The 24,874-nt window shown below is 42.2% G+C and overlaps 1 protein-coding gene across 3 annotated transcripts in view; it reads right to left on the bottom strand.

The window, feature by feature from the left end:
* Positions 1-24,874, bottom strand: part of LOC126335125 (uncharacterized) — a 173,074-nt gene that overhangs the window by 105,307 nt on the left and 42,893 nt on the right. For all 3 annotated transcript variants that reach the window (XM_049998082.1, XM_049998083.1, XM_049998084.1), the window contains exon 4: positions 15,259-15,420. In XM_049998082.1, the coding sequence (XP_049854039.1) occupies positions 15,259-15,420 (162 nt within the window). The remainder of the gene's footprint in view (positions 1-15,258; positions 15,421-24,874) is intronic.

The raw sequence follows: 24,874 nt of genomic DNA, 5'->3' as shown, positions 1-24,874 counted from the left end.
GAGTTAGTGTTACGTTCTATATTTCACGTAGGCATGCGAAAAAGATAGCTAAAGCAATCTCTCTCTCTCTCTCTCGCTCTCTCTCTCTCTCTCTCTCTCTCTCTCTCTCTCTCTCTCTCTCTCTCTCTCTCTCTATCTATCTATCATACTCTATCTTAGTGTTTACTTCTGCTTCCCTACACGTTTTGTTTGATACAATATCTTATGAAATATATGAATTACGGACAAAATTCCGTAGTAGTTTCGATACTACCAAACTTTTTTTTTCACCGCCAATGGAATGCTTCAGCTGCCGCCACTGGTTGAATTGTTAACAGAGGTGTCTAGATGGGAGTAAGAAATTGACAGAAATGTGTATCACCCACGACTGTGGAAGCGGTGTGTTCGTGGCCGCCGTTTTAGGGCTACAGTTTTGGAATTGGGTGTATTCTTTCTGAAAAATATGCGGATGATCAAGCTAAAAAACTAAACATATTACTGTGCTTCACATTGTGAACTAACACTTAAGAGAATAACTTGACAATACTATATGCAGTCAGCGAAGTCACGCGGTCACGGAGTGGAAGATTTTTGGAGTGCACAATACGAACTGTTTCTACGTGCATCGTGGACTGCAAATTTAAAATACAAACATACTACAATGTCCTCATTTCAAGGGTGGTCGTGTCACAGATGAACTTGAAAAGTAAAATGTACGCCGGCCGGAGTGGCCGTGCGATTCTGGGCGCTACAGTCTGGAGCCGAGCGACCGCTACGGTCGCAGGTTCGAATCCTGCCTCGGGCATGGATGTGTGTGATGTCCTTAGGTTAGTTAGGTTTAATTAGTTCTAAGTTCTAGGCGACTTATGACCTCCGAAGTTAAGTCGCATAGTGCTCAGAGCCATTTTTGAAGTTAAATGTATGGACAGCGCATCGGGCTGTTGGAGGAGTGGAGAGTTTTCGTTGAGCAGTGTGAATTTTGATCTTAATCAACAAACAGATTACAGTTGTTCCATTATAATTATTGTGGTATAAACTAGTAAGATAAAAGCTATCAACTGGGAGAAGAAAATGTTCAAATGTGTGTGAAATCTTATGGGACTTAACTGCTAAGGTCATCAGTCCCTAAGCTTACACACTACTTAACCTAAATTTCCTTAAGGACAAGCACACACACCCATGCCCGAGGGAGGACTCGAACCTCCGCCGGGACCAGCCGCATAGTCCATGGCTGCAGCGCCAAGACCGCTCGGCTAATCCCGCGCGGCAACTGGGATAGCGACGAGCTATTTTACCTAGTCGACCGCTTTCAGTGTATAGCACAGACTGTGACCTGGTGTAAGAGTTAACTTCTTCCCACAAATTAACAGTTCTTGAAATAGTAATCAGAACACTATAATGTTGGAGCTGTGAAGCAACGTGATTAACAAGTTAACGGTTTGTAAGGCACGTCGTGGACTGCGATAAATGAAGCGCTTCTCGCTTTAACTACCATGAAATTTAGAACGATATACTAAGGCGGGACATGATTAAGAAGCGCAGTGCCGTCAATAAATGTCACTTGTTTGCTGGAGTAAAGTAGATCTGGTCTATATCATCAACTGCACATACTTCAATTAAGAGGGTACTGTAAATATCACACTTTACTGTTGCATTTGCAAACGACCGGTAATATTCAAGAGGACAGTGACAGCAACAATTATTACTTGGATTATACATGTGGGTTAGGGGCCGCCAGCACTGGAAGATGTCACGCTGATATCATCTAACTGTAAGTGAATATTGACCGGAATTCGTAAGTCAAGAAGCTCATTTCTAGAAATAATACCGCAGCAAAATTATCATTTGTTCTGATGTTACTTTTGCAGCATCTCATTTGGTTTATGTTATAAATGTAAATTCATAACATAAACCAAATCCCAAGCATTTCTACTGACCTCAAACAAGCGTCCAACCGTCCTGATTTAGGTTTTCCGTGGTTTCCCTACATCGCTTCAGCTAATGCCGAGATGGTTCCTTTGAAAGGGCACGGCCGACTTCCTTCCCCATCCTTCCCTAATCCGCTGGGACTGACGACCTCGCTTTTTGGTACCTTCCCCCAAATCAGCCAACCAACTAACCTTAAAAACTTAACAATTCATTTCTTTTATTAAATGACTTTCCTGAACAAATATTATAGTTTTTCAAACAATTTATCTTTTGACACTTTTCATTAGCTGGTACTTTTTGCCGATGATAAAATTGTAGCTATCACACCCAACAGGCAAGAATTAACTGATGAAATTGTAAACGATCTCTTTCAGATAATCATTAAATGGTTATCTGCAAATAGGCTCTCATTAAACTTTGACAAAACACAGTATATACAGTTCCACGCAGTAAATAGAATGACACCATTAATAAATATAGACTTCGATTAGAAATAGGTAGCTAAGGTAGAATATTCAAAATTTCTAGGAGTATGCATTGATGAGGGTTGAACTGAAAAAAAAAACACTGAAGATCTGCTGAAACGCAGCTACTTATGCTATTAGGGTCATTGCAAGTTTTGGCGATATAAATCTCAGTAAATTAGCTTACCAAGCCTATTTTCATTCTCTGCTTTCTTATGGCATTATATTCTGGGGTAACTCATTATTGAGTAAAAGAGTTTTCATGGCACAAAAGCGTGTAATCAGAATAATTGCTGGAGTTCATCCAAGATCATCCTGCAGACACTTATTTAAAGAGCTAGGGATCTTCACTGTAGCCTCCAAATATATATATATTCACTCATGAAATTTGTTATAAACAATTTGGACGAATTCAAAAGTAATAGCAGTGTACATAGCTACAACACTAGGAGAAAGGATGATCTTCACTACTCAAGGTTAAATCTAATTTTGGCTCACAAGGGGGTAAATTATGCTGCCGCAAAAGTCTTTGGTCACTTACCTAATAGCATCAAAAGTCTGACAGATAGCCATATAGCATTTAAAAGGAAATTAAAAGAATTTCTGAATGGCAACTCCTTCTACTCACTAGATGAATTTTTGGGGTATAGTAGATGGGTAATTTCCCCACACCCCACAAAAAATATTTATTGTCATGTAATACTTTGTGTAAAGTAATATCTTGTAGAGACACCTTTTATTAGCCTGACACGTCCCACATCATTACGAAGTGTCGTATTCATGTTCTATGGAACAAGTACTAATCTAATCTAATCTAATTCTTTTAGCACTGTAGCAGATAACTAAAACATTACGACCACTGCCCACCGCGATGTCGCAGCCGCTTGGTAGCGTTGCGGGCACATAACGCGGTAACAAAAATATGTAAGCAGAGCAGACACGGATGGAGGATCAGCCTAGGAAAGATATGGGCTGCAAATGGGGAACTCCACTGAGATAAGCAACTTGACAAAGGGCACACTCCTAGTAGGCGAAGCTGGCTACTGTCGTGAGCATCTACGGAAAGAGGTAGAAGGACAGTGAAACTACCTCGCTGCCATATGATTGGACGTCCACGACCCTTCACACAACGGGGTTCGGAGGCTTGTCTGCTTTGTGAACTAGGATAGATGGTGATGTGTGGTATCTCTGCCGAAAGAGCAATGCTGGTGCATGCACAAATGTTTCAGAGCAAACTATTCATCGTACGTTGTTGAACATGGAGATCCACAGCAGACCGCTCCTACGTGTTCACATATTGACCAAACAACGGCCGGCCGTTGTGACCCAGCGGTTCTAGGCACTTCAGTCGGCAACCGCGCTGCTGCTACGGTCGCAGGTTCGAATTCTGCCTCAGGCATGGATGTGCGTGATGTCCTTTGGTTAGTTAGGTTTAAGTAGTTCTAAGTGCTAGGGGACTGATGACCTCAGATGTTTAAGTCCCATAGTGCTTAGAGCCATTTGTACCAAACGACATCGTCAATTACGACTGCAGTGAGCATGGTATCACCGGGTTTCGACAGTCGATCAATGGAGACGTGTCGTCTCCTCGGGTTAATCATATTTCTGCTACACTTGGTTGATGGTCGTCTCCACTTAAGCCGCCATCGAGGCGAATAGCGGCTCGAAACGTGCAAGAGCGCCAATGAGGCAGTCTAATGGGAGCAGCTTTATCCTATAGAAGACATTGTCCTACGCTCGCATGGGACCTGTGGTATTAATCGGAGACACGCTGATAGCTGTGAACCACCGGCACCCCGTCATGCTTGATCTCTTCCCCGACGGCGAACTCATTTTTCGGCGGTATAACTGTCTCTGTCTGGGAGCTAGAACGGTGTTACAGTGGTTTGACGAGCATCAGAGTAAACTCATGTAAATTTCTTGGCGACCAAAGTCGACCTATCGGATGCCAGATACGCAGAATCAACTATGTATTTCGTTGCAAAGATGGACAAAAAGCTATTAAGCAGATGATCATAATACACTACTGGCCATCAAAATTGCTACACCACGGAGATGACGTGCTACAGACGCGAATTTTAACCGACAGGAAAAAGATGCTGTGATATGCAAATGATTAGCTTTTCAGAGCATTCACACAACTTTGGCGCCGGTGGCGACGCCTACAACGTGCTGACGTGAGGAAAGTTTCCAACCGATTTCTCATACACAAACAGCAGTTGACCGGCGTTGACTGGTGAAACGTTGTTGTGATGCCTCGTGTAAGGAGAAGAAATGTCTACCATCACGATTCCGACTTTGATAAAGGTAAGATTGTAGCCTATCGCTATTGTGGTTTATCGTATCGCGACAATGCTGCTCACGTTGGTCGAGATCCAATGACTGTTAGCAGAATATGGAATCGGTGGGTTCAGGAGGGTAATAAGGAACGCCGTGCTGGATCCCAACGGCCTCGTATCACTAGCAGTCGAGATGACAGGCATCTTATCTGCATGGCTGTGCGGATCGTGCAGCCACGTCTCTATCCCTGAGTCAACAGATGGGGACGTTTGCAAGTCAACAACCATCTGCTCGACGTTTGCAGGAGCATAGACTATCAGCTCGGAGACCATGGCTGCGGTTACCCTTCACGCTGCATCACAGACAGGAGCGCCTGCGATGGTCTACTCAATGACGAACCTGGTTGCACGAATGGCAAAACATCATTTTTTCAGATAAATCCAGGTTCTGTTTACAGCATCATGATGGTCGCATCCGTGTTTGGCGACATCGCGGGGAACGCACATTGGAAGCATGTATTCGTCATCGCCATACTGGCGTGTCACCCAGCGTGATGGTGTGGGGTGCCACTGGTTACACGTCTCGGTCACCTCTTGTTCGCATTGACTGCACTTTGAACAGTGGACGTTACATTTCATATGTGTTTAGACCAGTGGCTCTTCTCCTCTTTCGATCCCTGCGAAACCCTACATTTCAGCAGGATAATGCACGATCGCATGTTGCAGGCCCTGTACGGGCCTTTCTGGATACAGAAAATGTTCGACTGCTGCCCTGGCCAGTACATTCTCCAGATCTCTCACCAATTGAAAACGTCTGGTCAATGGTGGACGAGCAACTGGTTCGTCACAATACGTCAGACACTACTGTTGATGAACTGTGGTATCGTGTTGAAGCTGCATGGGCAGCTGTACCTGTACACGCCATCCAAGCTCTGTTTGACTCAATGCCCAGGCGTATCAAGGCCGTTATTACGGCAAGAGGTGGTTGTTCTGGGTATTGATTTCTCAGGATCTATGTACCCAAACTACGTGAAAATGTAATCACATGTCAGTTCTAGTATAATATATTTGTCCAATGAATACCCGTTTATCATCGGCATTTCTTCTTGGTGTAGTAATTTTAATGGCCAGTAGTGCACCTTGGCTCATCAGGGTATGTAGTACTACTTATTTATCGGCAGTGACACCATTTTTTCTGTTTTCGATTCCTTCATATTTTGCTACATGTAATGTGCAATTGCTGCATTCTATTACTCCTGCATTTTGGGTTTTTATCAAAATTATACGTTGAAACTTGTGCTGTCTAATGCAGTGTGATAAAGAAATGAAGCTCGTTCTATAGTGTACATCGTTAAGTCAACAGGCTGCAATCAGTCAGAAAAGGGTATGTGCGCTTTCATTGTTGTAGATATGGGCTACATGGGATTTGTTTACACATCAGATTTCATCATACTAGAATATGTGTCCAAAGACACTGTGGGGTCCTGCTCACTTGTTTCGTGGATATTAGTAATTGGTTCAGTATAAGTGCGGTAGTATTTAGTTAATTCTGCGAACAGTTAAATTTTTGTGGTTTTTGTGACTCCAAAATTTACGTACACGAGATCTTGTGCACATTTAATTGGAAAAGTATTAAGTTTCCACCACTTTCAATACCCAAGCGCGGTCATTTCTGTAGGTAGTAATATTGTAGAAGTTCCTGTTTCGTTACATGCTGCATCCCACTTCATCGACAGTCTGCCTTATGTACTCTTATCTACAACTGTCCCTGCGATTCTTTCCGGTAAAGTTTTCAGAGTCGACATCTGCCTAATAGGTGTCGACCATTCTCTCTCTTTGACTCCTTGAGCCATAAAATTAGACTTTCTCGTCATCTCGTTGCTTCATTACTCGATCAATGAAATTGATCTTCATCAGTCTCCTGTGACGACAGATTTCAAAGGTTTCTAACTGTTTCATTACTGCTTTCCGCATTTCCACATTTCGACCAGTAGAGAACTGTGTTCCAAACACAGTTTTTTCTGGGCTCAATGTTTACATTTATATCAGCTGTTGTTCTCTTTTATAGAAATCCCTTTTGCCTTATGGAATTGTTGTTGCTGTGTTTTTGTTATACAGGGTGATTCAAAAAGAAGTTCAGAGATGTTCAATATGGCCCCCTCCAGACACTCGAACTATATCAACCCGATACTCCAACTCGTTCCACACCCTCTGTACCATATCAGGCGTAACAGTTTGGATAGCTGCTGTTATTTCTCGTTTCAAATCATCAATGGTGGCTGGGAGAGGCGGCCGTAACACCATATCCTTAACATACCCCCATAAGAAAAAATCGCAGGGGGTAAGATCAGGGCTTCTTGGAGGCTGTCCAGAACTTTTCCCTTTGCACAAACACCCATTCTCTGTAAACTGTTTATACCAACGCTTAATACACCACCTATCAGGAGTTTTAACACCATACTTCGTTCGAAATGCACGCTGAACAACTGTTGTCGATTCACTTCTGCCGAACTCAATAACACAAAAAGCTTTCTGTTGAGCGGTCGCCATCTTAGCATCAACTGACGCTGCCGCCTAGTCAACAGCGCGTCAAGCGAACAAATGTACAACTAAATGAAACTTTATAGCTCCCTTAATTCGCCTACAGATAGTGCTTAGCTCTGCCTTTTGTCGCTGCAGAGATTTAAATTCGTAAAGTTGTGGTATTCTTTTTGAATCACCCTGTATATTCCCTCATTCTCTGTTCTACTTCCAAGATAACAAATTCGTACCCTTTTCTAGGAGTTTCTTCATGAAGTTTAATATTCAGTCTTCCTTCTTTTATAAGTACATTAGGCTTTTTGTTGCTGTTTTTTTGGCATATTCTAGCCAGCAGCTAGCACTCGCAGAAGGTACTAAGAAAAGGCAAATGATTAAGTTTAAAATTTTGTTTTTATAAATTCCACCTCTGTCTTCAGAGTGCTTTTGAATTCTCTCGACAACATCACGTGTATCTCTCCTGAGGTTTTCTTGGCTTTCTCTTCTGAGGGCAGCACTATTCATAATCCTAACGATTAATTCGTCTCTTTTCTTTACTATTTCTTTGCAGGCATGGCCTTTCAACTAACGCCACAGAGAAATACCTAAAGGGATAAGAAAGGGTGACCTTGGTGGCCAAGAAACGTGACCATTTCTGATGATCCGTCTTTCGCGAGCTGTCAGTGTTAAATGATGTGTGAAATTTTGTCATGGTAGAAAAACATACCCACCCCGAAAGTTAACGCCGTGGGGACTATATAAAATGACTGAGAAAGTATGCAAAATTTAGTTTAGTAACAACATTTATTTTTCTAATACAAAGACAGACATAAATTATGCAAAACAAGTTATTGATTGAATACCTAAACAATGACAGGTGGTTTAAGACTACAAAGGACAAGGATCCTGGGTGGCTGAAATGAGTCAAGTACTCAGACCCTAAAAATGTGGATAACGCAATCTGAATTGATCTGACGCTGAGCAGACTTTGCTTGATTAAATCTACTGTGGCTTCACTACATAGGTCCAGCTGAGAGTAAGTGGAGATTGAGATCTGTACACCCTGACAGTGCCGGAGCAGCAGTACGTTACCCTGTTTGCTTCGTGCAGCGATGTAACTTGCAGCTGGCGAGATGGGTGCAGCGAAGGTGAGACGTGAGGGGCACCTGTGAATCGATCGCGACCTTGAAAGAAAAGCAAAAATCTCACAGTCTAGCGATCAGGCAGACGGATCGCAATTTACTCTCTACCAGAGCCCTGGAATTACGGTAAATTTCAGTGTGTGACACACCCTTTCGCTGGTTTTACCAAGGAATAATTTGGCTCATTTATATGACAGAGCGCACAAGGATACCAAACCTGTCGAGCAAAATTTACTGAGGAATTGGCTCGCCGCCATTTGCTTCCAACTCCCAAATGCTGTTTCTACAAACTAAGAACCATAAAAATACTTCATGCTTTTAGCGCCCTACCAAGCTCCATCATCATCTGCTCTGACCGTTAACTTTCTAGAGTCTCGCTCAAGGTGAGGTGAGAGAGTAACTTGTCCTCTCTCAAACCTTATAGCTGAAGGAACGACTTCCAAAAATGCCAGAAGCTCGTTTTCGAGAAGTTTTGATAACTTGGTCCTGCAAGACGATGTGGTAACACAACAGAGCCATTTAATGGACTTTCTTTCGTATCATAACACACATATACAGAAAAGTGTTCTTGAAAATGTGTCGTCATAAAGGCATGTGGGTTTTTGTTGCACAACCGTAGTGAGTTAAGGGTGTTAGCGATACCATCACAAGTGGGACTGGCTTCATCGTAATCAGGGTCAATGGGATTACGTGGTAGATTCCAATTAGTCACTGATAAAATGTCGTTGGTATTCTCCAAATGCAGCAGGAGCGTTTCCATTACAAAACTCGTACACAAATACCATGTTGGCATGTACAGCATTTGTAAATACATGTTACATTCTTAACTGAAACAGTATGTTTGTCCAATAAATCCTAATCACATGTCAAAAATTAAATTATGTAAGCTCAAATACAATTTCACAACTTGTACTTCAGAACAAAAATGAAATCGATAAATAAACCCATTGAAACTGGAGTACTAACGCGTGAAAAGAAAAATTGTCTCTGAAATCAGCTGTTGCCCTGTAACCAATAAAAATTGGAGAAATGTTCTACGGAATGTTTACATAGTTAATTAGTTGTATGGTCCATGGATCATTTGTACAATTTTATATCATTGGATGAGTGATCAAAAAATCTATGGCAGCATTGTGCAGCCCTTTTTGTAGGAAAGATAACCTTAATATGTAGTAATGAATGGCATTTTTCCTCCTAACAATGTGATTATGTACAGAGTGAGTCGAAAAAACGACTCTACAACTTGAAATCATACAGAAATTTATTGAAATCATTTACAGAATCAGAGCAGTCATTTTCTAACAAACAACCTCAAGTTTCACATAAAAGTATCAAGTGTTGTTTTGGCTCTATGTGATTACCATTTGTGATGTGGAAAACATACTGGTAATCAATTTCTTCCCACATTCATTGCAGCAAATCAGGCGTAACTTGTGCAATGGCAGCATAGGTTCTATTTTTCAGGTTCGCTAAACCGTTTGTCAAGGGAGAAACATACACACGGTCATTAATGAAACCCTAGAGAAGGAAATCCAGCGGTGTCAAGTCTGGGAAGTGTGGTGGCCATGCGATTGGCCCTTCACGGCCAGTCCACCGGCCTGGGAAGCGGTTGAAATTAAAATGTTTTCAGTCACATTTTAACGGACCTCTTCCTAAGATTTCCACAGTCTATAAGTTGTCCTACTCCTTTGTCCACATGGTGACTTCAGGCACTACAGGAGATTCAAACTTATAGGCCGAGGTCGTTAACAAGTACGAACAGTTTGGTACTTAACTCATATCGATGGCTGCGTTGTTGTCTTCGTGAAGTCTAGAGGTGATTCCACTGCGATGTTCCCGTGGTTTTCTTTGTGTTTGGATGAGACTAACTGGTTTGAAGGGCGACGAGGTAATTTTTAATTTTAGAGAGCAAACGTTACATTATTTTTGCACATCACTATTTAATTCATTTATTCACATTTAACACTTCTACAATAATATGAAATAAGACATTGTTTTACACCACATCTGTATCGCCACCTCCTCCAACCCCCGCTCCCGATCCGAAGACCATCAACCACCACCTTCGAAGCTCGACCCCCTTCCCCCATGACCAAAGATAACCGTCTCTTAGTTGTTACACTCGCAGTCAAAGGCTATATTTACATAAAACATTACATGTAAAGAAATTACTGACATACATGATTTTATGTTCTGTAATAACATCCATATACACAATACCAGTAACAGTTTTCTCCATGAAGAAGAAAGGGCCATACACTTGCACTTTGCTAAGGGTAAAAATACATTAACCTTGAGACTGTCACGAATGTGTTCTGCAGTTAGCATGTGGATTTTCGCTGTCCCGTATTCTGCAGTTATGGGTGCTCACCATGCCGCTGGTATGAAATGTTGACTCATTGCATGTTATCCTCTGTCCGATGTAACATTTCCGCACAGAGTTCCCCATGAGCAACCTTATTTGCATCACTGATGTGCTATATCATTATGAATCTGTGTGGTTTCAAGAGTACTATGCAGAACTCACCAAACAGTCTTTTGTGAATGCCAGTCTCAGCAGACGCACGTCGCATCGATTTTTGTGGACTTTGTGGCAAAGCTCGCCCGAACTTGTTCAACATAATCATAAATACGTGGGCGGCCTGGTGATATATCATGTCGCAGTGAACAACCTGTCTCAATAAAGTTCTTGTGACAAGAGTAAATCGTAGGCCTGCTTGGAGGTTCTTTAGCGTATTCGGTACGAAATTTACGTAGAACAGTCGTTACAAGGCTCGTTTCTTGAAACCAAAACACGCAGCGAGAACGCTCGGCGCCAATGAGAGTAGCATTTTGCTGTTCACTATACTGGCGCTCCTGGTGGCGATATGGCGTACCTACTACGTGAATCAAATATGGTGTTGGCCGGCCGCGGTGGCCGTGCGGTTCTAGGTGCTTCAGTCTGCAACCGCGGGACTGCTACGGTCGCAGGTTCGAATCCAGCCTCAGGCATGGATGTGTGTGATGTCCTTAGGTTAGTTAGGCTTTGGTAGTTCTAAGTTCTAGGGGACTGATGGCATCAGATATTAAGTCCCACACTGCTCAGAGCCATTTGAAATATGGTGTTGTTTGCTACAAAATGACACATCTACGGATTCTCTAAGTTATCCTAGCAAATTTCCATATAATTCCAAAGTTGTAAAATCCTTTTGGACTCAGCCTGTAAATCATCGTTTCTTTCGAATTGCAGTGGATTGTTTACAACAAACTTCATGGAGGAATAAATATACTGTGAAGCAGAAGTCAGAATGCTAAAATTCTTAAACAGATGTGTACAAGATGATCGTGGATGAGCACCACATATTATGTTTAAAGCACGTTTTTGAGCAATAAGACTTTCTTTTCTCAAGACGATTTTCCCCACAATACTATCCCAGGTTTTACAATGACTCGAAACACAAATGCGGATGAACTACGATGTTTTAGAAGCTAAGAAACGTGTTTTCCCAATTTAAAGTTTCATCAGTATCGACACCCAAAAATTTTGAAGTTATTATTTCCTCACCATCTGTCACACATTACATTGGTGTAGTACTCCTAGATGTGCATGTGCCATTTTGAAAGCAAGCGTGAGACTAGTCACAGAAACCCATTTAATATTACATTTATGAACATTATTTACCGTTTCTTTTGTTGCAGTATAATACATTTAGGGATTTTATTTGTCATTTCTTCAGTTGTTTTAACATGTATGTTTGGATGGAGTCCAGTAAAAGTGTCAACAACAAAAAGAACTCATTCTGCTTGTTGTGCATTAGATGGAAGGTCGTTTACATACATGAGAAACAATAGTGGACCTAAGAGTGAATCTTGTGGAACCCCACAAGCAATTCCTCTTCAGTCAGAAGAATGTCCGCTGCTTACATTATTTGAACTATTAAATATAACTACCTGCCTTTTTTGGTTGGATATAAAATTACCCATTGTTGTCTGTATCATCAGTTCTGTAAAACCTCAGTTTACAGGAGAATATTGTGATCCATACAGTCAAATGCCTTAGATGTGTCACAGCAAATAGCACCTGGTGATAGTACGTCATTTAATGCTTGTAAAATTTTGTGAGTGAATATGTAAACAGCTTTCTCAGTTGAGCAACTCTTCTGAAATCCAAATTATCATTTACCAAGGACATTATTGTTCCTCAGGTGAGATACAGTTCTAGAGTACATCATCTTCTCAGAAATTTTCGTAAATGATGTCAGTAGTAAAATGGGTCAATACTTATTAAAATATGTCCTATTATTACCTTTCTTGTGTATTGAAGAGCCAAAGAAACTGGTACACCTGCCTAAAATAGTGTAGGACCTCCACGAGCACGCAGAGGTGCTGCAACACGACGTGGCGTGGACTCGACTAATGTCTGAAGCAATGATGGAGGGAATTGATACCATTAATCCTGCAGCGCTGTCCACAAATCCGTAAGAGTACGAGTGTGTGGAGATCTCTTCTGAACAGCACGTTGCAAGGCATCCCAGATATGCTCAATAATGACCATGTCAGGGGAATTTGGTGGCCAGCAGAAGCGTTTAAATTCAGAAGAGTGTTCTTAGAGCCACTCTTTAGCAAATTTGGATGTGCAAGGTGTCGCATTGCCCTGCTGTAATTGCCCAAGTCCGTGGGAATGCACAATTAACATGAATGGATGCAAATGATCAGACAGGATGCTTACAAACGTGTCACCTGTCAGAGTCATATGTAGACGTTTTAGGGGCACCATATCGCTCCAACTGCACACGCTTCACACCATTACAGGGTCTCCACCAGCTTGAACAGTTCCCTGCTGACATCCACTGTCCATGGATCCTTGAGGTTGTCTCCATACCCGTACACGTCCATCCGCTAGATACAATTTGAAACGAGACTCATCCGACCAGACAACATGTTTCCAGCCATCAACAGTCCAATGTCGGTGTTGATGGGCCCAGGCGAGCCGTAAAGCTTTGTGCCGTGCAGTCATCAAGGGTACACGAGTGCGCCTTCGGTTCTAAAAGCCCATATCGATGATGTTTCGTCGATTGGTTCGCACGGTGACACTTGTTTATGACCCAGCATTGAAATCTGCAGCAATCTGCGGAAGGGGTGCACTTCTGTCACGTTCAACGATTCTCTTCAGTCGTCGTTGGTCCCATTTTTGCGGGTTCTTATTCCAGCCGTAGCGATATCGGACATTATATGTTTTACTGGGCTCCTGATATTCACCGTACACTCGTGAAATGGTCGTACGGCAAAATCCCCACTTCATCACTACCTCGGAGATGCTATGTCCCACATCTCGAGCACCGACTATGACACCACGTTCAAACTCAGTTAAATCTTGATTAACTTCATTGTAGCAGCAGTAACCGATCTAACAACTGCACCAGACACTTGTCTAGTATAGGCGTTGCCGGCCGCAGCGCCGTAATCTGCCTGTTTACATATCTCCGTATTTGAATACGCATGCTTGTACCAGTTTCTTTGGCGCTCCAATGTAGAAGGTTTACAGCTGACATATTTCAAGATCTCTGGAAAAAGTCCTGTGTTAAAGATGCAGTATATACTTAGGAAAAAACAGCTCTTATTACATGGGAACAAGTCTTTAGTACTCTGTTGGAAACACCATCGTTTCCAGATAGTTTTCATGAAAATAAATAATTCTCCTGATTTCAGCAGGAGAAGTGGTTGAGACATGAATATAATTAAATTTTGTGAGCTACTTTTTCAACTTGCCTGGTACTGCTTTGATTTTTATCTTGAACTGTTTCTACCTATATTTTCTACAACATTTATTATTGATTATTATACACACCTGGTGCACGTGACATCATATAGCCCTTCCATTTCAATCAGTTGTGGTATTATCGTGTTCTGTGGCCTGTTGCCATGTCTCTCACTTCACTACATTCTGTATGAACTTAAACCTGTTATTTGAATTATAGATTTATGACATAATATTCGTGTTAGTTGATTTTATAATGATTTTTGAGTATTTTTTTAGTATACAACTACTAAAGGAACATTACTTGTTCTTTTCAACGCTGAAATGGTCATCTGCGCTGCGGTCAACTGAACTGGATGCAGCGGTCTGTTTTCGACCTAGCATGATCTGATGTGAAGTCATCCTTTTCGGCACTGCGAGTGCTACGTTGTTCACAGCACCAGATCCGCATGAAAAATGCGGTGAAACTGAATATAATGTTCTGTGCAAGCACAGGGTGTGAGGGATTGTGGAGGAGCAGCTGCTGTAGCAACTCTGTGGGTGAGTGGTCAGGTTCACTATCGCTAATTTGTAGGCCTGCAGTCTATTTCTGTCGCTACCAATTTTCTTTGCTCATTTTATTTTATTCCTCACAATATTAAACAATTAACTATAAAATTTAAATGTATTTAAGCCGTTCATTTTATATATGTAAAAGTAATATATTCGTTGTAAGTCAAAAGGGTGTAGATGGTCATAACCAGCTAGGCATCATAATCAGAGGGAGCATTTTTTGCAGAGTATACAGTCATTTTCTTGCTTTAAGCTTCATGAAAGGAAACATTATCAATTAAGATCATACTGTCTTTATTCGCCATAATTGTAAAATAAATTATTTTAAATTTTTTATTCGAATCAGTCTATACTATCACCTCCTAAGACATTTATTGTTTCTTTCAAAATATACTATATATGGAATGTTATGTGAGAAAAATTAACGGAAATGTAACATGTGATTCTAAAAATTAAACTAATACAGATGGGAGTACATTGTTTTTAACGCATGCTCTTGCAATTATTTCTGTTCTGTTGGCCTCAGGGAAATGAACATGTGACTGTAAAAACTATGTTTAATTGTCTGGAGAACGTCTCGAGGAAGCGTGATTATACATGTGTAATTCATTCCAAATGGCAGTAGATTAATGGCTTTAATACCACCATTCCCAAAATACCTGTGTATTGGCGACGGCCTCCTGGTTAATCACAGAGCTGACACGGTCCCAAACTACCTGGGTTGATTCCTTTGCAGCTATCGAGGGCACCATATCACGATCGGACTCGGTTAACTGGTGCTCAGGTTCATCCTCTTCCGTGGCTATAGTTTGTGATCCTGTCTAAAATTACCAGAAAAAGTGTATCATTTACAAAAAAATTATTACCAAAAGTATCTCTACGTTAAAAGAAAAAGATCAAGGAAAGCAACAAACGCATTATTCGTGACTGCAGTCATATTTGATTGTAGACCGTTAATTGTGAGCAGTACCGCCGCTATTCAAGATAACTACGGGAAAAAAACATAATTGTCGATTACCTTGCGGTTTTTTACCTGTGTGCTCAGTGATGTGAGCGATTGTGCGGCTAACAAGCTTCCACCTTCCACCCCTTCCCCGAATCTTTCTGACACATTGCCTAGATAACCTAACCGCTTTCAGTGAAGTAGGAGAACTTCAGAAAAGATGACGAATTTTATAACTCACGAATATGATTCTGGACGAAAGATGAGAGTCCAAGACGTCTACCAACTAGCCACGGGCGTCAAGAAAAAAAAAGAAAAAAAACATTTAATTCCGTCATCCATTCAATTTTCCATCTTAAAAAGTGTGTTTTGGAGCTCATTGCATTTACGTGTATGAAACCACTTCGTAACCGATACCGCTTGCCGAGTACGTATGTTTACTTTCTTCAAGCGACGTTCGTTAAGTACTGCTCAGTGTCGTCGGATAATGTACGTAATATTCCGTGCTCACTGACTTGCGAAATTGGTTACTTGTATTTTTTGTGCATATGATTCGTCTCTGCAACTAAATAAAAGACAAACAAGTGAAACTTAAAGGGGTCTCTATAACTTCAAACAGCAGTTGGTTGCGTTTCTCCACTGTAGACAACGAAATTTCCTTTCACAATGAGAACAACAACTTAGTATATAAAAAGAAATATTTGTCGTTTGTGGGTAGCCTAACCCTGAAATAGTTGTAGTGCATTTAAGAGATCTTGAAATCTAAGTCTAAGTCATGTCTGAGTATAATATATTTTATTAGTTCTTTATACCGCACACAGTTCTCATAAAATTGATGCTTTCTCCAAATCAATGAAAGCCATATTTAGATCGGCTTGTAGCTCCCCGTGTCTCTCCACTATCCGCTTTAAAGCATGTATTGCGTCAGTCGTTCCTCTTCCAGGCATGAACCCAAACTGTTCTTCACACACCACAGTCTCCTTGCGTAATCTTGATTCTATAACTCTTTCCATAATTTTCATTGTGTGTGCCATCAGTTTAATACCTCTATAGCTACTGATGTGCAGGACTGCAATAACTATGGAGGTATTAAACTGATGGCATACACAATGAAAATTTGGGAAAGAGTTATAGAAGCAAGGTTAAGCAAGGAGACTGTGGCGTGTGAAGAACAGTTTGGGTTCAGCCTGGAAGAGGAACGACTGATGCAATACATGCATATGACAGAGTCCCAAGGGACGAAATATGGAGAAGCTTGAGAGAGCAGTGCGTGCCAGAGAAGTATGTGAGGTTAGTGAAGGAAATGTACGGAGGATCAATAAAACAGGTGAGAAGTAGTGTGGGCACAACAAAGGAGTTTCCAGTTAAAGTAGGGTTACATCAAGCGTCTTCGCTTAGTTCCTACCTCTTTGACCTGATTATGGATGTGCTGGTGAAAGATGTGAAGAAGGAAGCGCCGTGCAATATGATGTTTGCGGATGATGTGGTTCTTTATGAGCAGTGCATCAACAGACTTGAGCAAAAGCTGGAGGACTGGAGGAAGGCACCAGAAGAAAGAGGGATGAAAATTAGCAGGACAAAGCCAGAATATTTAGCACTGAAGGATGTGCAGATGTCTTGTAAGATCCAGGATGATGAGCTGAAATCGGCCTGCAAATTTAAATACCTGGGGTCGTACATACAGAGGGACGGAGGACTGGAAAGCGAGATACAACACCGAATAATATGCGGTTGGAATAACTGGAGGAAAATAAGTGGAGTGCTGTGTGACAAGAAGGTGAGCATTGGGTTAAAAGGGAAAGTGTACAAGTCGGTGGTAAGGCCTGCTATGATATACCGGGCATAGACATGGCCAATCACCGTAGCCCAGGAAAGGAAGATGGAAGTGGCAGAAATGAGTATGCTGAGGTGGGTGTGTGGGATAACAAGGAAGGACAGGATTAGAAATGAATTTGTTAGAGGACTTGTGAAAGTGGGGCCCATGGAGAAAAAGATACAAGAGAGCAGACTAAGGTGATACGGACACTGCAAGAGAAAAGGGGAAGAATATATCGGAAACAGAGTTGAAGATATAAAGATTGAAGGAGCGAGAAGGAGAGGAAGAGCGATGATGAGGTAGAAGGATAAGGTATCCGGGGATCTAAGGGAGAAAGTTGGGAAGAAGGAAGAGGCAATGGATAGAGTACTATGGAGGAGAAGGATCCAGAAGAGCAACGCCGACCCTACGTGTCGTGGGACAAGGCGACGAAAAAGAAGAAGTTCTCATAAAATTGACAGAGAGGACAGTTCTCAAAGACCTCAATACATTGAGGTAAGAAAAGTCATGGGATAGCAATATGTACATGTACAGATAGAGGTAGTATCGCGTACCCTAGGCATAAAAGGTCAGTCCACTGGCGGAGCAGTCATTGTTCTCTTGTAAAAAGTTTCCGACGCGATTATGGCAAAATAACTGGAATTACCAGACTTTGGAAGCGGATTGGTAGTTGGAGCTAGACCTATGGGTCATTTAATTTCGGGAATCCTTAGGGAATTTAAAATCCCTTGATCCACAGTGTCACGAGTGTGCAGAGAATACAAAATTTCAGGCATTACCTCTAACCACGGACAACTAAGTCACCGACAGCCTTCATTTAACGATCGAGAGCAGCGGGGTTTGCGTTCTCAGTGCAACGCTGCATGAAGTAACCGCAGAAATCAATGCAGAACATACAACGAACATATACGTTAGGACCTTGAAGCGAAATTTGGCGTAAATGGGTTATGGCAGCAAACGACCGACAGGCGTTTTATTGCTAACAGGGCACCGCCTACAGCTCTTCTCCTGGGCTGGACTCTAGACGACTGGAAAAACTGAGTCCCAATTTCAGTTGGTAACATCTGATGGGCGGATTCGAGCGTGGCGCAGAACCCACGAAGCCATGACCCCAGATTGTCAACAAGGCACTGTGCAAGTTGGTGGTGACTTTATAATGTTGTGGACTGTGTTTACATGGAATGGTTTGGGTCCTCTGGTCCAATTGAACCGGAAGTGATTAATGTTGAGCTACTTGGAGACCATTTGCAGTCATTCATGCACTTCATGTTCCCAAACAATGATACCATGTCAATACGCCACAAATGATCGCGACTGGTTCGCTGAATGTTCTGTACAATTCGAGCGAATGATTTGGCCAATCAGACCTCCAGACACGAATCCCATCGAACATTTATGTAGCATAATCGAGAGGTCAGTTCGTCCACAAAATCCTGCACCAATAACACTTTCGTGATTGTAGTTGTTGTTGTCGTCTTCAGTCCTGAGACTGGTTTGATGCAGTTCTCCATGCTACTCTATCCTGTGCAAGCTTCTTCATCTCCCAGTACCTACTGCAACCTACATCCTTCTGAATCTGCTTAGAGTAGTCATCTCTTGGTCTCCCTCTACGATTTTTACCCTCCACGCTGCCCTCCAATACTAAATTGGTGATCCCTTGATGCCTTAGAACATGTCCTACCAACCGATCCCTTCTTCTGGTCAAGTTGTGCCACAAACTTCTCTTCTCCCCAATCGTATTCAGTACTTCCCCAATAGTTATGTGATCTACCCATCTAAACTTCAGCATTCTTCTGTAGCACCACATTTCGAAAGCTTCTATTCTCTTCTTGTCTAAATTATTTATAGTCCATCTTTCACTTCCATACATGGCCATACTCCATACAAATACTTTCAGAAACGACTTCCTGACACTTAAATCTATACTGGATGTTAACAAATTTCTCTTCTTCAGAAACGCTTTCCATGCCATTGCAAGTCTACATTTTATATCCTCTCTACTTCGACCATCATCAGTTATTTTGCTCACCAAATAGCAAAACTCCTTTACTACTTTAAGTGTCTCATTTTCTAATCTAATTCCCTTAGCGTCACCAAACTTAATTCGACTACATTCCATTATCCTCGTTTTGCTTTTGTTGATGTTCATCTTATACCCTTCTTTCAAGACACTGTCCATTCCGTTCAAGTGATCTTCCAAGTCCTTTGCTGTCTCTAACAGAATTAAAATGTCATCGGCGAACCTCAAAGTTTTTATTTCTTCTCCATGGATTTTAATGCCTACTCCGAATTTTTCTTTTGTTTCCTTTACTGCTTGCGCAATATACAGATTGAATAACATTGGAAAGAGGCTACAGCCCTGTCGCACTCCCTTCCCAACCACTGCTTTCCTTTCGTACCCCTCGACTCTTATAACTGCCATCTGCTTTCTGTACAAATTGTAAATAGCCTTTCGCTCCCTGTATTTTACCCCTGCCACCTTCAGAATTTAAAAAGAGAGTATTCCAGTCAACATTGTCAAAAGCTTTCTCTAAGTTTACAAATGCTAGAAACGTAGGTTTGCCTTTCCTTAATCTTTCTTCTAAGACAAGTCGTAGGGTAAGTATTGCCTCATGTGTTGCAACATGTCTACGGAATCCAAACTGATCTGCCCCGAGGTCGGCTTCTACCAGTTTTTCCATTCGTCTGTAAAGAATTCGCGTTAGTATTTTGCAGCTGTGACTTATTAAACTGATAGTTCGGTTATTTTCACATCTGTCAACACCTGCTTTCTTTGGGATTGGAATTATTATACTCTTCTTGAAGTCTGGGGGAATTTCGCCTGTCTCATACATCTTGCTCACCAGATGGTAGAGTTTTGTCAGGACTGGCTCTCCCAAGGCTGTCAGTAGCTCTAATGGAATGTTGTCTACTCCCGGGGCCTTGTTTTGACTTAGGTCTTTCAGTGCTCTGTCAAACTCTTTCACGCAGTATCATACATTTCGTCAATTTCATCATCATCTGTCGAGCTAGTTGGCATATAAACTTGTACTACTGTAGTAGGCGTGGGCTTCGTGTCTATCTTGACCACAACAATGCGTTCACTATGCTGTTTGTAGTAGCTTACCCGAACTCCTATTTTTTTATTCATTATTAAACCGACTCCTGCATTACCCCTATTTGATTTTGTATTTATAACCCTGTATTCACCTGAGCAAAACTCTTGTTCCTCCTGCCACCGAACTTCACTAATTCCCGCTATATCCATTCCCACTATATCGCGATTATGGACGGCTATATAGGCAGCAATGGTTCAGTAGTTCTGCAGGGGACTTCCAACGATTTGTTGAATCCACGCCAGTTAAGTTGCTGCACTACGCTGGGGAGACACGATATTAAGAGGTATCCCATAACTTTTGTCACCTCAGTGTAATAGGTGAAGCAATCACACTGGAAACAAATTAAAATCTTCAACCCAAAAAACGATTAAGTACATAAGGCACAACACAGAAACTCAAAACACGGACCGTACTCGATTCATCGTTTCCTAAAATAGAGGGCAGGTCAGCTGTAAGTTGGTTACAGCCCTCATGGCTCAGTATAAAACGCGTTCTGTTAAAATGTGCTGTACAGATACTTGTACAACACAAGCACTGCAAACTGGTGGATTCTCTTGCCGGAGGAGGAGTTCATGTGTCAGAAGATATTGCCCTATGCAAAGATGCGTTAAGAGTACTTCACAGAAGAGTTCTTTAAATTGTGTTTACCTGATTTCGTAGCGAGTTGCTAGAAAGTATGAGCTCTCTTACAACCCTCTGGAGACGGAGGCGTAATTCTGTGATCAAAATTAGTGGCACTGCTTAGCAGGACCGTAGCATCAAGAAAATACATGAAGGCGACCATCAAGACTAAATAAGGTAACTTTTATTGCGAACAGCGTAAGGGTGACAGATTTATACACGAAGTTGTTTGGAGCAGTGCTACGATAAGAACCCTATCAAAAACGCTTCATTTGGCGACCGTGACAGTACGCAGACCAGAGGCACTAAAATAAGAGAGCTTCAACAGAAAACAAGAATAAATTTTACGAAATACCGGGAAAATACGAGGACTATCCACAAAGAACATTACCTTTTGGAATTAAAAATAAATAAAGTATTGGAAATTTTTTTATTATATACAGATGAAAGCCACACTTCAATACTACTTTTCTATAGTTGCCATTTAAATTAAAGCACTTATCGTAGCGATGGACGAGCTTGGAAATTCCTTCGTCGTAAAATTCGGCCGCCTGTGCCTTCAACCACGTGGTTACCTCTTCTTGAAGCTGTGCGTCGTCATCACAACGCTGCATAGCCAACCACTTCTTCATTGCTGGGAATAAGTGGAAGTCGCTCGGTGCCAGGTCGGGACTGTACGGCGGATGAGGAAACAACACCCATTTAAAAGATTCGAGAACTTCACGAGTGGCATTTGCCGTGTGGGGCCTGGCGTTGTCGTGAATCAGCAAGATCTTTGAGCCCAACTTTCCCCTGCGCTTGTTTTTATTGCTCTTCTGAGGTAGTGCATGGTTTGGCAATACCTTTGTGAGTTTATTGTAGTGCCTCTTTCCAGGAAATCCACAAAAATCGTATTTCTACCGGGTTACTGATTAACCACGTGGTTGAAGGCGCATGCGGCCGAGTTTTACGACGAAGGAATTTCGAAGCTCGTCCATCGCTACGATAAGTGCCTTAATTTAAATGGCAACGATGTAGAAAAGTAGTACTTAAGTGTGGCTTTCATCTGTATATAATTTAAAAAAATCCAATACTTTATTTATTTTTAATTCCAAAACGTTATGTACTTTGTGGATAGCCCTCGTACGACGGTGTCTACTGCAACTACAGCGAAAAAGTTTTAAATTTCACGTTCAAGAAATCGTTCACACATGAGAAACGTGAACGTCACGTCACGTCATTTGACCATGGGACAGACTCCCATTGGACAACATAGTGATAAGCTTACCTGGTGTAGAGAAACAACTGGAAGATTTGAAAGCAAATAAATAACCAGTTCAGTTTTACATAGGGTAGTCTACGGCATTAGAACCTTAACTAGCTTGCATTTACCGTGAATCTCTCGCCCAGCACAAAGTCCCAAGTGACCGGAAAAAAGCGCAGGTGACTCCAGTATATATGAAGGGTAAAAGAATGATCTCACAAAATTACAGAGCAATATCCCTAACTTTGGTTTGCTGCACAATTCTCGAACATATTCTGAGGTCGAATATAATCAAGTTCCTTCAGACGGAGAAGCTTATGTCCACGAATGAGCATGGTTTTAGAAAGCATCACTCGTGCGAAACTCAGCTTGCACTTTTCTCGCGCGATATACTGCAAACTATCGGAGAAGGGTAACAGGCAGATTCCATATTTCTATATTTCCGGAAAGCATATGACATTGTGCTCCATTAAAGGATGTTAACGATGGTTATGAGCTTACGGAATAAGTTCATAGATATGTGAGTGGCGCGAAGACACCTTAAATAATAGAACCCAGTATTTTGCCCTCGGCCGCACGGGGTAGCCACGCGGTCAGGGGCGCCCTACCACGGTTCGGACGGCTCCCTCCATCGGAGATTCGAGTCTTCCCTCGGGCCTGGGTGTGTGTGTGTGTGTGTTGTCCTTAGCGTAAGTTAGTTTAAGTTAGATTAAGTAGTGTGTGAGCCTAGGGATAGAAGACCTCAGCAGTTTGGACCCACAGGAACTTCCCACAAATTTACAAAATTTTTTGTCCTCGACGGCGAGTGTTCGTCAGAGACATGGGTTTCATCAGGAGTGCCCCAGAGAAATGTGGTAGAACCGTTGTCGTTCTCTATATACATAAATGATTTGGCGGGCAGTGTGTGGAGCAATCTGTGGTTGTCTACTGATGATGCTGTGGTGTCGAAGCTGAGTGACAGTAGGAGGATTCGAGACAACTTGGACAAAATTTCCAGTTGGTGTGATCAGTGTCAGCTAGCTCTAAATGTAGGAAAATGTAAGTTAATACAGATGAATGGAAAAAATAAACCGCTAATGTTCGAGTACAGTATTAGTAGTGTGCTGCCTGGCACGGTCACGTCGCTTAAGGGCATAATGTTGCAAAGCGATTTGAAGTGCAACAAGCATGTGAGAACTGTGTTAGGGAAGGCGTATGGTTGACTTCGGTTTATTGGGAGAATTTTAGAAAAGAGTGGTTCACCTGTATAGGAGGCCGCATGTAGGACCCTGGTGCGATCTATTCTTGAATACTGCTCGAGTGTTTGGGATTCATACCAGATCGGACCAGATCGGATTGAAGGAAGGCATTGAAGAAATTCCGAGGAGGGCTGCTATATTTGTGTTGCGGACAAACTTCGGGAACTAAGATGGGAATCCCTGGAGGAGAGGAGGCTTTCGTTTTGGGAAATACTATGAAGAAATTTTAGAGAACCGGCATTTGAAGCTAACAGGGGAACGATTCTACGGCCGCCAACATACACTACCTTCCATTAAAATTGCTACACCAAGAAGATATGCAGATGATATACGGTTATCCATTGGACAAATATATTGTACTAGAACTGACGTGTGATTACATTTTCACGCAATTTGGGTGCATAGATCCTGAGAAATCTGTACCCAGAACAACCACCTCTAGCCCTAATAAGGGCCTCGATACGCCTGGACATCGAGTCAAACAGAGCTTGAATGGCGTGTACAGATACAGTTGTCCATGCAGTTTCAACACGATATCACAGTTCATCAAGAGTAGTGACTGGAGTATTGTGACGAGCCAGTTGCTCGGCCACCTTTGACCAGACGTATTCAATTGGTGAGAGCTCTGGAGAATGTGCTGGCCAGGGCAGCAGTCGAACATTTTCTGTATCCAAAAAGGCCCGTACAGCACCTGCAACATGCGGTCGTGCATTATTCTGCTGAAATGTAGGGTTTTGCAGGGAACGAATGAAGGGTAGAGCCACGGGTCGTAACACATCTGAAATGTAACTTCCACTGTTCAAAGTGCCGTCATTGCGAACAAGAGGTGACCGAGACGTGTAAACAGCGGCACCCCATACCATCACGCCGGGCGATACGTGTGTATGGCGATGACGAATACACGCATCCAATGTGCGTTCACCGCGATATCGCTAAACACGGATGCGACCATCATGATGCTGTAAACAGAACCTTAATTCATCCGAAAAAATGACGTTTTGCCATTCGTGCACCCAGGTTCGTCGCTCAGTACACCATACCAGGCGCTCCTGTCTGTGATGCAGCGTCAAGGGTAACCGCAGCCATGGTCTCAGAGTTGATAGTCTATGGAGGTGCAAACGTCGTTGAACTGTTCGTGCAGATAGTTGTTGTCTTGCAAACGTCCCCATCTGTTGACGTAAGGATCGATACGTGGTTGCACGATCCGTTACAGCAACGCGGATAAGATGCCTGTCATCTCGACTACTAGTGATACGAGGAGGTTGGGATCCAGCACGGCTTTCCGTATTACCTTCCTGAGCCCACCGATTCCATAT

Source organism: Schistocerca gregaria, chromosome 2, assembly GCF_023897955.1.
Source record: "Schistocerca gregaria isolate iqSchGreg1 chromosome 2, iqSchGreg1.2, whole genome shotgun sequence".
Taxonomy (NCBI): Eukaryota; Metazoa; Arthropoda; class Insecta; order Orthoptera; family Acrididae; genus Schistocerca; species Schistocerca gregaria.
This window is presented reverse-complemented; position numbering and strand designations above follow the sequence as displayed.